We start from the raw sequence: 16,515 nt of genomic DNA, 5'->3' as shown, positions 1-16,515 counted from the left end.
TTATTGGCCAGGTTGGCACAATAAAATTTAACTATCTCAACTATATGCAGTTATATCTACCACTATATTGTCTATCAATGTATATCTTTCTATCATTCTCTTTATCCATATATGTATATATCAGTAAGTACATATCAGTAAGACAAATTCCTTGAAGTGGAATGACTGGGCCTGTTGAAATGACATGAGGACCATGTCTGAGACCCTCGGGCTACAAAAAGGAGGATAATCAAACTCTACATGTGCCCAAGGATGATTCCTAAGAGGCAGAGGTCAGACATGCATACACGCTCCAGTTTCCTTTACCATACTCTGACACCATCATGCTGCTTCTCTGTTGGATTATAAGTCTTTACAAGAGTTGGAGGTTTCAACTTTCGTGGAGTGGCCGGTGTTTATGGAATGCGCCTTACCTTGTGGTAAGCAGCCCAACACATAACCACTACACCACCTGGGCTCCTTTTATTCCCCCTAGTACAATGATTCTCCTGTATTCTAGAGGAGAGATTACAGACTTCTAGGCAAGAAAGCACAGTGGCCAAGAGATACGTTGTGAGGACGTTGTGAGGTCAGTGCTCCTGGGTTTGAATTCTGGCTCTGCTACTAGCTCGCTGTGTGAGCTTAGCTTGTTTAACTGCTTTATGACTTAATTTTCTCTATCATTTGAAAATTGATAATAATAGTACCTGTGAGTACAGAGCCCTATTGACTTATTGAATAATACCTTGGACTGCTAACTGCAAGGCCAGGAGAATGAATCCACCAATAGACCCTAGGTCCTGGGTAGAAAGATGGGACTGTCTACACCTGTAAAGATGTATAACCTTAAAAGCCCAAAGCAGATATCAGAATTGACTCGATGGCTGTGGGTTTAAAACATTTTTCTGTAGGAATTAGGAGAGAATAGTTTCTAGACAAAGACATGATTTGATAAGTTGAGGATCAGTCAAAAAGAGAAGACCCCCAGTAAGATGGGTTGACAGTGCTCATAACAATGGGCTCAAACATAGCCGTGACTGTGAGAGCAGTGCAGGACTGGGCAGCATTTGCCTGCTATACATGGGGTCTACGTGACCTGAAATCTCCTCAAAGACACCCAACAAATACAATAGCCAGTGCACGAGTATTAAAAGGAGGCCTGGCAGTGTTTCTGGGTAATTGCTTGGCTGTATGGTTGGTGGTTTGAACCCACTAGCGGCTCTGTGGGAAAAAGATGACACTACCTGCTCCCCTAAAGATGTATGGCCTCGTAAACCTTTCTGAAATCAGAGAGTCCACCATAGTGAACTCAGGTAGCACAGAATCAAGCACTGCCCAGTCCTGCGCCACCTCACAATGTTGTTATGTTTGAGCCCGTTATTGTAGCCACTGTGATGACATATCTTGTTGAGGGTCTTTCTCTTTTGAGTTGCCACTGCATTTACCAAGCATGATGTCCTTTTCCAGGGACTGTTCTCTCCTGATGACATGTTAAAACATGTGAGAAGAGGTCTCCCCATCCTTGTTTCTATGGAGCCATTCTCGCTGTACTTCTTTCAACACAGATTTATTTGTTTTTTGGCTCTCCGTGATACTTTCAACACACTTACCAGCAACATAACTCAGTTGCATCATCTATTCCTTTCACATGCATATGTGTTGATTTAAAATACCCTGCCTTGGGTCAGGTAACCCTTGGTCCTCACAGTAGCCTCCGTGCTTTTCAACACCTTGAAGTGTTCTTGTACAACAAATGTACTCAATACAATGCTTTGTTTGACAATGGACAGTGGGTGTTTTATTTTTTAGTGTCAGGCACACAGAGTATAAGCATTCAGCTTTTAAGTGAAAAGTTGAAGGCTTGAGTTTATCCAGAAGTACTTTGGAAGAACAACCTGGTGATCTACTTCTGAAAAAAACAAGCATTGGAACTTTAAGGAGCACAAGCCTATTCCGACACACATGGACTTGGGATGAGTTAGGACAGACTGGACAGCAGCTGGGTCTGAGCATGAAACATTATTAAACATCATTTACTCAGCACCCTGCCTGGCTCAAAATGAATACATATAAGACTGTGGTATACTTTGATTGCTATTATACAATTTAGGTAGTTAGTACAGCAATTAGCACCTGATGTCTGCTTGTTAGAAGAAGAGTGATCTTTCATAGTTTCCTCAATAGAAGAGTCATCTAGTCATTGCTTGAATTCCTCAATGATGGGACACTATCTATGTGAGATTTCATGGTCATACTAATTATTTGTTAGAAAAATCTCCCAGAGTGGGAGGAGGAGGAGGGTTGGCAAGATAGTGACTGAATAACACACACTGGAGGGACTCCATGGAAACCAGCTCAGAAGAGCCATTGAGAAGAAAATCAATCCACTCTTCCAGGTTACAGAAGGAGCATCAAAAAGATAGGTTGACTCCGATCTACTAGGTTGTAAAGAGCTTTGGGCTTTTGGATTATTACTGCAGAGGCCAGCTGGGACTGAGCTGTAACCTCATCACAGAAGGAACTCTTCAGAATGCAGCTTGAAATCATATAGAATATGAGGAAAGCAATATAGAAAAAGGATGAAACAATTATAGAGGAGATAAAGGCCATGTACCAAGAGTTAATGGATGAGCACCAAAGGGAAATACAAGTGATAAGGGATGAAGTAACAAAGGCAAATAATAAGTTAACTGACATCACTAGCAGACTAGAAGAAGCAGAGAAGCATATCAGTGACTTTGAGGACAACCAGGCAGACTTCAGCAAATGGGAAAGATAGTCAAACGAGTTAATCAAAGAAGCTGAAGAAAACCTAAGAACAATATCTGATGCCATGAAGAGGAACAACATTGGAGTACCAGAACAAGACACAACCAAGAAGTCAACTACAAAAACAGCGAGGGAATTCTTGGAAGAAAACTTCCCCAGCTTAATGAATGAGAGTCAGGTAACCATTCAGAAAGCAGAGAGGACACCAACTAGACTGAATCCCAGGAAGACATTGTCAAGGTACATAGTAGTTAAACTGTCTAACTTAGAGGAAAAATAGAAAAGCATAAGTTCAGCTAGAGAAAAAAAAGGAGTCACCTATAAAGATACGCAGATAAGAATAAGCTCAGACCTTTCAGCAGATATCATGAAGAAAAGAGAATGGAGTAACATCTTCAAAAAGTTGAAAGAGAAAAAATGCCAACCCAAGATTTCTCTACCTTGCCAAACTATCTATCAAGATAGATAGAGAAATACAAGTCTTCCTGGACAAGGAAACTCTCAAAGAATATGTTAAAAGAAACACAGCTCTACAAAAAAAATTATTTCCAACTCACTATGGTCACAAGAGCAACATGCATCGAGTACAAATAGGAGACCACCATATAGAGCAATTCCACCCAGAAGTCAACACATTGACAACAGCTGCCAATACAACAATAACTCAATGTTGAAAAGATGGAAAGAATGAGCAACCCCACCACATGCAGAAACACACAACACAGTGATAAGAAGGGTGGTAAATACACAGACAACATAAAAGGTACGAGTTGATATCACATAGTCCACAGATGGATGTAATAACTGAGAATGTCAATAGACTAAACTCAGCCATTAAAAGAAAGAGACTAGCAGACTGGCTTAGAAAACATAACCCATCAATCAGTTGTCTACAAGAGTCACATCTCAAGTTTGCAGACAAAAATTAAAGGCTGAGAATTAAACTCTGGCAAAATATATACCAAGCAAACAGCAATTCAAAGAAAGCAGAGGCTGCAATCCTGATCTCTGACAAAAGTGATCTCAAGGTGCAAGCCATAACAAGAGATATGGATGGGAACTATATAATGTTCAAGGGAGCAGTAGATCAAGAATAAATGAACATAAAAAATATATACTCAATGACAAACCTCTAAAATTCATCAAATGCTTCAAAAGATGAAAAAAGAAATCATACACTCAACAATCATAGTAGGTATATTAGTCTTGGTTAACTAGAGAAACAAATTCATAGACACACATGTGTAGAAGAAAGAGTTTTATATAAGAGTAATTGTATATTGAGAAAACATCCCAGCCCAGTCCAGTTTAAGTTCGCAGTCCTATATTAGCCCATATGTCTGATACTAATCTATAAATTCCTCTTCAGATTCATGCAACACATGCAATGACGCCAAATACAGGAAGATCACAGGATCCAGTGGCAGTGGAAGCATCTCAGCACTGGTGTGGGTCTCCATGTTGCTCCTTCAGCTCCAGGGTTCTGCCTCCATTAATGTAGATCCATGTGGCTTGTCAACAGGAATGTCTTACAGTGAATGAGTGTATCTGGCCTCAAGTGAGCTATTTATCTCCATTGTACCTCCAAATGAGGTCTTCAGCTGTGACATGATTGACAAGCTAAACTCCACCCATTCACTCTTAATAGTCTCAAACTGACACCAGATTATGTAACCACCATAGTAGGTGACACTGTTAGTCTGGGTAAATTAGAGAAACAAATCCACAGACACTCATATATAAGAGAGGGTTTTATATAAATGGTAAGTGCACATCAAGAAACCACCCAAACTCAGTGCTGCCCAATCCCACAGGTCCATCATTAATCCATATGTCCAAAACCAATCCACAAAGTCCTGCTTTATCTCACAAAACAGACACAATAATGCCGACTGCAGGAGGAAAGCCAAGTCAGTGAACGTGTAGGTTTCTCAGTGCTGGCAGGGGTCTCCACATGGCTGCTCCAGCACCCAGGGCTGCATCGGGGTAGGTTCTTGTGGCTTCTCCTTGGGGATGACTTGCAGGAAGTGAGCCTTCTCAGCTGAAGCAGGAAACTGGCTAGGGCAGCTGCACCCTGGTCCAACCATCAGAAAGCAAGAGACCCAAGAACTTGAAGGGCAAGGCTCACCAAGCCATTTATCTCTCTGCCCTTCCATTAACCCTACATGTGTTTATCAGTCAGCTTGGCACAATAACTAACTCAGTGACTTTAATACACTGCTTTCTGAGAAAGATCACAGGGAAAGAAACTTAACAAGGAAACTACAGAACTAAATTCTACAATTAGGCAACTTGACTTAATAGACATTTATAGAGGTCTTCACCCAAATGCAAAAAAAAAATCACATTCTTTTCAAATATGCATGGCCCATACTTGAAGATAGACCACATGTTGGGGTCACCAGTTGAGCCTGAGTAAATCCAAGCACATAGCGATTACTCAAACTCCTCTCTCAGACCACTGAGAATAGGCTGAAAATCAACAAAAGAACAGTTAAGAAAAAAAGGGCAAATAATTGGAGGATGAATAAGTCCGTACTGCAAAATGAATGGGTACTGGTCCAGATCAGAGATGAAATTAGGAAGTTTTTAGAAACCAATAAGAATGAGACTACAATGTACAATGTGTCCTTTGGGACACAGCAAAAGCAGTTATCAGAGGAAGCTTGATTGTGGTAAATACATACATGAAAAAGGAAGAGAGATTTATGATTGACACTTTGTCACAAAGCCTCCAGCAATTAGGTCAAAGTCAAAAGAATAACCCTACAAATAGTAAGATAAAAGAAATAATAAAAATCAAGGCAGCGATAAATGAGTGAGAAAGCAATGCAAAAAATCAATGCAGCAAATAGCTGATTCTTTGAAAAGATTAACAGAATCGACAACCAAAGACAGGAAGGGACAAACATCAATAGCCAGGATGAGGAATGAAATGGCGGGAAATTACAACGGATCCTAATGAAATTAAGAGGTTAATTACATAGTACTACAAAGACCTGTACTCCAATGAATTGAACAACTTGGAAGATATGGACAAATATCTGGAAAAACAATCCCTCTCTAGATTATCCCAGATGGAGGTCAAGAACCTCAACAGACCCATAACAACAGAAAAAATAAATAAGGTTAACAAGGGACTATCAACTAAAAAGAATCCCCATGGCCAGACAGCATCACAGGAGAATTTTACAAAACATTAAGGGAAGAACTGACACCAACCCTACACAAACTCTTCCAGAGCATAGAAAGGGATAGCAAACTCCCAAACTCTTTCCATGAAGCTAGTATGACACTGATACCTAAAGTGGGAAAGAATCCCACAAAAATTGAGAACTAAAGACTGATATCTCTAATGACAACTGATGCAAAAATCCTTAACAAAAATTGGTCAATAGAATACAATAGTATATCAAAGAAATAATTCATCATGAACAAATGGGATTCATTCCAGGCATGCAGGGATGGTTCAATATCTGAAAGTCCATCAGCATTATTTGTCACATTGACAAGAAGAAAGATAAGAACCACATTATAATATTGATTGATGTAGAAAAAGCATTTGACAGCATCCAGCACCTATTCTTATTTAAGACACTCAAGAAGATAGCAATGGAGGGAAATTTTCTTAATATAATACAAGCCATATATTAAAAACCAACAATCAATGTAGTCGAAAATAGAGAAAAGAAGGAAACATTCTTACTGAAAAAGGGGACCAGACAAGGATGGTCCTTGCTGCCTCTTTATTCAACATGTTACTGGAAGTCCTAGCTACAACACAAAGCAAAGACATCGAAGGAATTCATCTGGGCAAAGAAGAGGTGAACCTATAATTATTCACAGATAATATGATTTTACATATTGAAAACCTCAAAAGCTCCACAAGAGGAGTGCTAGAAGTGATGGCAGATTGGCAGGATTCAAGATCAACAAACAGAAGTGCATTGATTTGCTATAAACACAGGACAAGATCATGATAGAGGAGATCAAAAAGGTAGTACCCTTCACAATAGCCAAGTACAAATTGAAATATCTAGGGATTTACCTAACCACAAAAAAAGATATTTGTACAAGGAGAACTATAGAACATTATTAAAAGAAACCAAGAGTGATCTCCACAAATGGAAGATGATTCCCATGCTGGTGGATTGGAAGACTCAATATAGGAAAGATGTCAATCCTAACTAGAGCACTGTATAAATTTAATGCTATTCCAATAGAAATACCAACATCTTTTCTCAAGGAATTGGAAAAACTGACTGCCAATTTCATATGCAGAGGGAAGAAGCCCAGAATAAGCCGAGAACTCCTCAAGAAGGACAAAGTAGGAGGGCTTGCTTTACCTGACTTACTATCCAGCCAGAGTGGACAAAACTGTGTGGTTCTGGTATAATGACAGATACTCAGACTAATGGGAAAGACCAGAAAATCCAGAAATAAAAACATTTGCATGCACACAGCTGATCTTTGATCAGGGCCCCCAAAATATCAAATGGGAATCAGTCAATCTTCAACAAATGGTGCTGGAAAAATTGGATATCTACCTGCAGAAAAAAAATGGAGCAATATCTCACTTCCCTTCATGCACAAGAATAAAGTTGAGGTGGATCACAGACCTCAAAGTAAAACTCCAAACTATTATGGCCAACAATGAGGCAATTGGGAAAAACCTAAGAACTCTGGCACAGGGCAACTTGTGTAAGTTAGTGGAAATAGGAAAAGACATAAATACAGAGGAAGCACAAATTGACAAGTGGGATATACTGAAGATAACACACCTGTGCACATTGAAAGACTGTACCTAGAGAGTAATAAGCAAACCCACAGACTGAGAAAACATCTTTAGCATTGGCACATAAGAAAAAGGCCTTATTACTAAAATATTCAATGCTCTGCTAGCCTACAAGTAGAAAAAACACAAAGAGTCCACTGAGCAAGTGGACAAAAGACCTGAACAAAAGTTTCACAAGGGCGAACATCCAAATGGCCAATAAACACATGAGAAAATATTTCTGATCATTAGCCATAAAGGAAATGCAAATTAAAACAACTATGAGGTAACCTAGCACCCTCAAAGACAGCCCAATTAAAAAAGCAGAAAGCAACAAGTGCTGGGCCGGTAGTTCTGGTCGCACATGGGAGGATGGGACATGGAGGGGGCGTGGGGAGCCAATAAACTCAGAGATAAGGGAAAAACGGAGATAAAAAATTGATGGTTGGGAGGGCATATAATTCCAGGCAGGGCTTGATAAAGAGCAATGTATTAAAAAGGAAACACTGAGAGCCGAATTGAGGCTGAGCATGATAGGAGGAAGGTGAAGGGAAATAGAGGAAAGAAATAGGAGGCAAAAGCTATTTATAGAAGTATAGCTATAGGCATGTATATATAAATATATTAATTTATAATGAAAGGGATAGAGGGCAATGTACATATATTTATATGTTAAGTATTAAGATATCAGATGGTCTTTGAGTCTCTATTCAAAGCCTCCCTTAACACATGAACCTTTTGTTCTGATAACCTGGCACTCTTTGATACCTTCCTGACACGATCCCTGAAGACCAAACGGGTGCACAAGCAAATGTGGTGAAGAGAGCAGATGGTGTCCAGCTATCAAGAGATATAGCATCTGGGGTTCAAAGGCTTGAAGTCAAACAAGCAGCCATCTAGCAAGGAAACAAGCCCACGTGGAAGAATCATACCATCCTGTGGGATCATGAGGTGTCAATAGGATCAGGTAGCAGGTATCAAAATATCCCAAACAAACAATATTGAAGCAAACGATGGGGGTTGTAGTGGAGAGCCAAAGCCCATCTGTAGGAAATTGGATATCTCCCCACAGAAAGGTTTTAAGGAAGGGATGATTAAACCAAGGTGTAGTATAGCACCAATGAATCACACATCATTCCTCTAGTTTCTGAATACTTTGCCCTCCCCGACCATGACCATGACTTAGTTCTACCTTACAACTCTGGCTAGACTGGAGAACACACATTGGTATAGATAAGCGCTCTTGACACATGGAATTCATGAAAGATAAACCCCTCGGGAACAATAGTGAGAAGAGTGATATAATGAGGATAGAGGGATGGCCAGGGAGGGGGAAGGGTGAGAAAGGGGGGACCTTATTACAAGATTGACTATATGTCGCCCCACCCCCGGGGACGAGTGACAGAAATGTGGGTGAAGGGAGACAATGGAAAGTGTAAAATACAAAATAATAGTAATAATAACATATAATTGATCAAAGATTCATGAGGGTGAGAGAATTGGGGAGGAAGGGGAAAAAAGAGGAGCTTATATCAAGGGCTCAAGTAGAAAATGTTTTGAAAATGATGGTGGCAACATGTGTACAATTGATGTATGGAATGTCATAAGAACTGTAAGAGCCTCCAATAAAATGACTTAAAAAAATAAAAGAATTTTTCAATGATCACCCCAGAGAAGGGACTTTCAAAAAAAAAAAAAAAGAAAGAAAAGAAAAGAAATCAACACTGAACATGGGTTGGTTGCCAGTTACTGAAGCGAGCCCTTTATTGACATAATTATTTTCCACACTCCCATTCTCCTACAAGTAGTTTTGCTTCCTGGGGTTTTGCTGAGAGAAATCCTAAGCTCCAGTGGGTCCATAAACCCTGCCCCGGGCCTCAGAGCCACTGGTGGCAAGGTGGGGTGTAATCTAGTCATATCTGCATTCGGTGTCTGCCCTGTCTTAGCCATCCCGAAAATTCAGTGGAAAACTTCCATTTCCTTGTATCATATAATCAGGATGTACTGTTGCCTGTGTACTGTATTTTGCCTTTATAGTTGTATTTGCATTTTTGTATTTGTACATGAGCATATTTGTACTTAGAATGTGCTCACTGCCTAATCATTTGCTTATTTTTTAGAGACAATCTAGGTGGTGCACCAATGTAGAGAAATATGCATTAGCCAATTTTGAAGTTTTATTTTGATTTAATATTTATTAACATAGCCATTAGTTTTCCTTGAAAAGAAAAGCACTTTATTAGCATGTCTATCATCTATAACCACTGTGATAGCGATATAATCTTGTTCCTGTCAACTTGAGGATATTGAGTGAAGGGGAGGAGTTTAGCCTGTCAGTCAGCCCACAGCCTGATGATGCCTCCTGGTGGGTGGGCCTTCTCATGAGGATTAGGGACTTTCCACTCTTTCTGCCTGGAGACAGCCACACACACACTCTCTGCTTCACCTTCCTGTGGAGGAGACACTCAGACAACTGGAGTAACCAGCACTGAGATACTTCCACTGACATGGGATCTATAAGACTTCCATCCACTGGCCTGTGATCTTCCTGTATTCGGCATCATTGCATGTGCTTTGTGAATCTAAAGAGGAATTTATGGACTAGTATCGGGCATATATGCTAATATGAGACTTATGGAACGATCTGGACTGGGCTGGGATGTTTTCTCAATATGCAATTGCTCTTTGATATAAAGCTCTGTCTTAAACATATATGAGTGTGCTTGATTTGTTTCTCTAGTCAACTCTGACTAATTCAATCACTACAACTAATTTCCCAAATTATAATTAGCATTCATTACAATTAGTGATACTTTATGTAAAGAATATACTAGCAATGGTAAGCATGGTCCCATGTGATTAACAGGAGACAGAACACTCTGTACAAGTAAATGGGACACAACATGCTATAGGAAATGAATGGTAGGCCTGATAATTAAGTATATATTAAATTAATGTAGTCACTCATAGGTTTTGCCTTACTCATCTTCTGAAAACCAGCTATAACATTTACTATTCATTGATCTGGGACCTTCGGTTCCTATTTTGTAAACTGTCCTGGATTAACTCTTGTTGGCCAAGTTAAAAAAAAAAAACCCAAAACCTAAAAACAAAACTAGTAAGATCATTAATATGGGGCGATCCTAACCTGGCAATGGTGGAGAAGCCTTACAGAAGACTGGGACCAAACACTTTAACTTAATCCTTCCCTGCTGCTTCCACTTTGAGGCTAATCCAGGACCCTCACCTGGTCCACAGCAGACTTCTCATACACCACCAGCTTGTACTCTTGGTTAAGTTATAGGACTTTGTCAGGGGACATTCTGAGGTTCCTGGCTAAGTCTCCATGTATTGTTGGCACTCTGTTCCCAGCACCACTCACAACCTATACCTTGTTTTCATTTTATCCCGATTCCCAAGCCCTTGTACCCAGGGAGCTGATGATGCTGACATTATTATTTCCTTTCCTTTAGGCTGAAGTCTCATTGTGGACATTCAGGTGGTTTTGAACCTTTGTGGTCTGTTATACCCAAGTTCAGCACTTTAAACCTACAGTGCCCTCCAAGGGAGAAAGACAAGGCCTTCTACTCATTTTAAGACAATCAGCCTTGGAAGCCCACAGGGGCAGTCCGATCCTCTGTGAAATCAGGGCGCTGATTCAGAATCAACTTGATGGCAGTAAGTTTGGGTTTTGAGTTCATAACAGACCACAAGGGATCCTTGTGAGGTAGTGGTTACATATAAGGTTGTGGTTCTTAAGGTTAGCAGTTCAAAACCACCAGCTGCTCCTCGGAATAAAAGTAGGGCTTTCTACTCCTGTAAAGAGTTATAGTCTCAGAAATGCACAAGGCAGTTCTCCCCTGTCCTACAGCATCGTTAGGAGTCGGTATTGACTCAGTAACAGTGAGTTTGATTGGGGTATAACAGACCACAAGTGAGTGGCTTTAAAAAATGGAAACATATTTTTCTCACAATTCTAGGGACTATCCATCCAAATACAGGTCTCACATGTGTGTTCTTGTGAGCCTCTGTCATAGTGCCTGTGGGCAATCCATGCTGCTCCTTCACTTAGACATCCCTCACCAGCATCTGCCAGCCCCCTGCTGGGTCTCCTTTGTGTTCATTTTGCAGTTTGATAGTTCAGAAGTGGTTAGGTTTAGGACCCATCCTACAACATGCTCGTATCCTCAGGTACAGGGCTAGGGCTTTACTCCCTTTTGGGGTGATGGACCCAATTCAACCCATAATAGACTCCTGACCTATTTGGTGTCAAAACCTCTCAACCTCCCTAGCATCCTGCAGCTGACTTTTCAGGATCTGAATTCTGCCTGTTCTCCCAGACTGTTGGTTGGATCTATTTTCTTTTCTTTTCCTTAAAAAAAAAAAATATTAGCCCCCTTTCCTGTCCTCTTTTAACACATTGTAAACCAAATTAATCTTTTTGACCCAGAGTTGTGACAGCATCCAGCATATTATAAAGGAGGGCAGGCTTATCCCTGTTTTCATGGGGTTTTTTTCTGGCCCCTCTCAACCTCCAGTGTCACGTCTCTTGCTCTCTTGGCTGTCCCTTCCAGGGACACTTATCCCCTGTTAAAGTGGGATAAGAAGTGCCAACCTCATTGTTCTGAGGTTCACCAGAATGTGGGGCACTAAGCCATGGTCTTAGGAGTATTCAAATTTTCACAGCCCCACCCTGCCCTTTGAGTGCCCCCTTTCATCTGTCATGGGCTGAGGAACCAGTACGCTGTAAACTAAGCACTTGACCTGAGTCCCTAAGGCCAGCCGAGGCCAGACTTAACTTGCATGCTCATGACCACTGTTGCGGACTCCAGTCGAAAGACTAAGTGAGCAGGTCCAAGCCCCCAGAGCTCGTGGTTCCTGGTGTGTGAGCTCCCTCACTCCCACCTCCATCATGACCAGCACCTTAGGAGGGGTTTCTCAATGTCCCTGGCTACACCGGGAACAGTTTTAAGGGGCAAAGCCGGGCGCCAATGACAAATGAGGTAGTTAGTTTATTATGCCAACCTGGCCGATAAACACATGTGGGGTTAATTGAAAGGCAGAGGGATAAATGACTCAGTGCACCTCGCCTTTCTAGTTCTCGGGTCTCTTGATTCTGATGATCAGACCAGGGTGCAGCTCCCTTAGCCAGTTTTCTGCTTTCACTGGCGAGGCTCACGTCCTGCAAGACACCCCCGAGGAGCCACATGGACCTACCCTGATGCAGCCCTGGGTGCTGGAGCAACCGTGTGGAGACTCTGCCAGCGTTGAAATGCTTACACATTCACTGACTCAGCTTTCCTCCTGCAGTCGGCATCATTGCATATATTTTGTGAGATGGAGGAGGACTTTGTGGATTGGTGTTGGACATAAGGTTAATGTGTTAATGTTGGACTTGTGGGCTTGGGCAGCAATGAGTTGGGATGTTTTCTTGGTGTGCACTTAACCTTTATGTAAAACTCTCTCTTATACAAGAGTTTCTGTGGATTTGTTTCTCCAAAGTACCCAGACCTACACACCAGTCTCAAATGATGGCCGTGAGTTCTTGGGGAGAGTTGGGGCCTGGGCTGGGACACCAACTAGGAGGTGAGGGGCAAGCCAGGCTTTCAGTCATGGCCAGGATCAGGTTTGAAGGGGCCATCAGTCAGTATGCTCAGGTACCGGGCCTGCTTCCCAGTCAGCTTGGTCAACTTCACTTTCAGCTTGTCAATGTGGACTTTAGTCACTGTCTTATGTGGCTTCTTGGGCAGGAATGGACACCAATGGGGCTCTTTTCCCAGTGGGTCCACAGTTCTACCTGTGCCAGCACCTGGTTGGTGAAGGTGTTGCTTATCATGAAGCTGGAGTGGCACGTGCCATAGCCCAGGTTAACCAGCTGGTCTTTCTCCAGGATGGTGTGGCGCCCTTTCTTCAGCCACCTGAGGTTTTATGTTTACCTTGTCCACAGCAGTCTCGTTCAGTCACTTGACATCCATTTCCATGTCCAAGTGTCCAGTGTAACACATGACGGCATCATCCTTCATCTGCATAAAGTGCTGGCCAAGGATGAAGTCAACACAGTCCGGGGGTGGTCACCAAGATGCCACCCTCCTGACAGGCTTTGTTTATGTCGGTTTGCTCATAGCCCTCCATGGTGGCCTGAAGCCCATTGATGGGTAAATCTTAGTGATGATGGCATGCATCGCAAAACCTCTCAGGGCCTGGCCACAGCCCTTGCCCATGTCACCAGAGCCTGCTACCATGGCCACTTTGCTGGCAATCATCACGTCTGTGGCCCGCTTGATGCCATCAATGAGGGACTCCCTGCAGCCATAGAGGTTGTCCAATTTGCTCTTGGTGACAGAGTCCTTGACGTTGATGGCAGGCACCTTAGGATCCCACTGGCCTTCATCTCATGCAAGTTGTGGATTTCAGTCATGATCTCCACAGCGGTACCTCAAATGCCCTACTTGAGCTGTGGGTACTTGGTGGTAATGAGGCTGGAGCAGTCACCACCATCATCCACAGTCATATTGAGGGGCCTTTGCTTGAAGTATAGGGTTTGCTCCATGCACCAACGGTACGCCTTCCAGGCATACACTGGAATGCCAGCCTAGACAATGGAAGCTGCTTCATGGTCCTTGGTGGAAAGGATGCTGCTGCTAGACCTCTGCACCTCCGTTCCCAGGGAAACAAGGGTCTTGATAATAAGGACAGCTGTCTTCATGGTCAAGGCAGGCATCTTGTAATACAGACATGCACCAGTCTAGGCATCTCATTCTCTGGAATGTCCAGGGCCTTATGTCCCCAGAAAGCCAGGCTGATATCAGTGACTTTATAGGGCAGTTAATCCGACAGACTGGCAGCATTTCGGCATTGAGGGAAAAGGGGAACGAGGCTGGGATTCAAGCTGGGGAGATGCACTGGGCAGGGGACATCAGGCAGGGTGGGCGGGTGGGTCTACCATTTTCCTTTCTATCTTCAAGGGGATTTAGAAACACTGCATTTCCAAGCCTGAAAAATTCTGTTCTGCCTTTCTCTCAGTCTCCTCTCTTGATATCTCTCCCCAGTCTCCCACCCATCCCGCCCCCGGCCCTTATTCTCTTGACCAACTCCTGCTTGTGCATCAACCCCTCTGGGAAGACCTCCCTGACATGGTTTCCAGCTGTCCTGGGCATCTGTCTTCATCCCAATCCATCATCTGTGTTCCCTTATTATGGCCTGCCCTGGCATTTCTGGTCCTGTGGAAGATGCATCATCTACAGTTTTTAATATAGTGTACCGCCCACCTTGCCTCACATCCCGAGAAACTGGAATCACAAAGTAAAGTAAGGAATCAAGTTCTCTGTCTGGGAAGGGCCAAGCAGAGCTGTTCCTGACGTCAGCACATGGATGAGTCCAGCGTCGCCTCGATAGTTTTCCAAACGGAAAACAAAGGGCAAGGCTTCACAGCCTAGGGGAGTTGATGTTGCTTTAGTCGCCCAACATTTAGATTTAAAGGCACTATTATATCTGACCCCCTTTGTAGTACACAGGTGGCACACCACGTGTCTTTTAAACGATGACTTATCCAAGACGCGTCTCACTCTACTAGATCTGTCTACACGATATTTTATCAACCATCGAGTTGGACTGCTGAAGGTTCTTAAGACCATCTTTCCATGATTTCTTTGTGAAATCATCAGACTGGTGAATGTAGTATTGTTTTACCTTATATTTAATCGCTTCCTTGTCTCCCTCGTGGTTGGGCCCTTCAAGGGCAATTTCATCCTCGTTGCTCATCTTTGTGTTTCCCAAAGTCTCCCACAGTGATTGCCATGCAGGAGAGCAGCTACCACGGTTAAATAGTCTGCCTTCCAGGATTGTTGGCTGCATGGATTTTCCTAGAACCAACCCCTCCGACTCACAAGCCCACTGCCATCGAGTAGATGCTGACTCCTAGTGATCCTATAAAAGGTTTTCTGAGGCAGTAAGTCTTCACGGGACAGACAGACTCATCTTTCTCCGAAGGAGCCGCTGGTGGGTTTGGACCTCTAATTTTGAGGCTAGCTGCTCAAGGCCGAACTCACAGCAGCATGCATGCCAGCAGAGAGAAAGTTCTAGGAAGCGAACTTAATGTGGCTGTAATGTACACTGCTTTTGAAGGCCCTTGGTAATTCAGTGAGCAAAAGGAAGTGTCTTTAGGGTTCTCTCTTTTGTTTCTGCTGGGAAAACAATCAAAGCACTAAACTTTCCCTTTAGTGAGACTCAGTACCTTTCAACATGTCTAAAAGCAAGTCCAATAAAAACTTGTTTGAGTTAAAAACAAAAGTGAAGGGGAAATACACATGGATCAAACCTCCTGGGAATCCTCTCTGCCCATAGAGAAACCAAGGACGTGATTAGCCCTGTTATCATGCAGAGCGCACTAGGAGGCAGATGATTGCAGACGCAGCTGGGTGAAAATTTAGCACCTTATCGTTTGATCTCCCATTTGACTCATTTTAAATTAGTTCTAAAATTGTGGTGATGCTGGTATGACTCTGTTTCATGTGATTGAACTATTGAATTATAAGATATGTGAATTATATGCCAAAAATTATTTTAAAATTAATAAAACAGGAGAAAAAAAAACCCAAGTCCAGGGCTTACCTCAAAGCTTACAGCTCCATTGTGGTCCGTATCAAAGGCGTTGAAGAGGAAGTGTGCGTATGTCGTAGAGTCTGAAATCGTGTAAAGGGAATAGCATTAAATCCATTGGTCAATGTCTCCCGTGGCTTGTCCAATGACTGAGTCAAAGATATCCCTGTGTATAAACCCCAGATTGTTGTGTCTTCATAAAAGGCCACATCATTTGAGCCCCACATCCCACCAACGCCAAAGTCAATATTTTACACATTCAATTACTTCTGAAACAACTCAAGGATGCAAATGCCTAGTCATTTTGAGTCCCCCCGTTTTTATCCCTTGTGAAACTGCACCCAGTCTCGGCAAGCCGTTAGTAAGATAAGCCCTGTCATCACAAAGACCCCAAG

At 42.5% G+C, this 16,515-nt stretch overlaps 1 protein-coding gene and 1 pseudogene across 3 annotated transcripts in view; both read right to left on the bottom strand.

Annotated features, from left to right (window-relative positions):
• KCNIP4 (potassium voltage-gated channel interacting protein 4) overlaps window positions 1-16,515 on the bottom strand; it is a 279,632-nt gene that overhangs the window by 8,849 nt on the left and 254,268 nt on the right. For all 3 annotated transcript variants that reach the window (XM_075545015.1, XM_075545016.1, XM_075545017.1), the window contains exon 4: window positions 16,133-16,203. In XM_075545015.1, the coding sequence (XP_075401130.1) occupies window positions 16,133-16,203 (71 nt within the window). The remainder of the gene's footprint in view (window positions 1-16,132; window positions 16,204-16,515) is intronic.
• LOC142443104 (adenosylhomocysteinase pseudogene) lies at window positions 13,129-15,765 on the bottom strand (annotated as a pseudogene).

Source organism: Tenrec ecaudatus, chromosome 3 (assembly GCF_050624435.1).
Source record: "Tenrec ecaudatus isolate mTenEca1 chromosome 3, mTenEca1.hap1, whole genome shotgun sequence".
Lineage (NCBI taxonomy): Eukaryota > Metazoa > Chordata > Mammalia > Afrosoricida > Tenrecidae > Tenrec > Tenrec ecaudatus.
The sequence above is the reverse complement of the archived record's forward strand: the minus strand, read 5'-3'. Positions and strand labels throughout refer to the sequence as shown.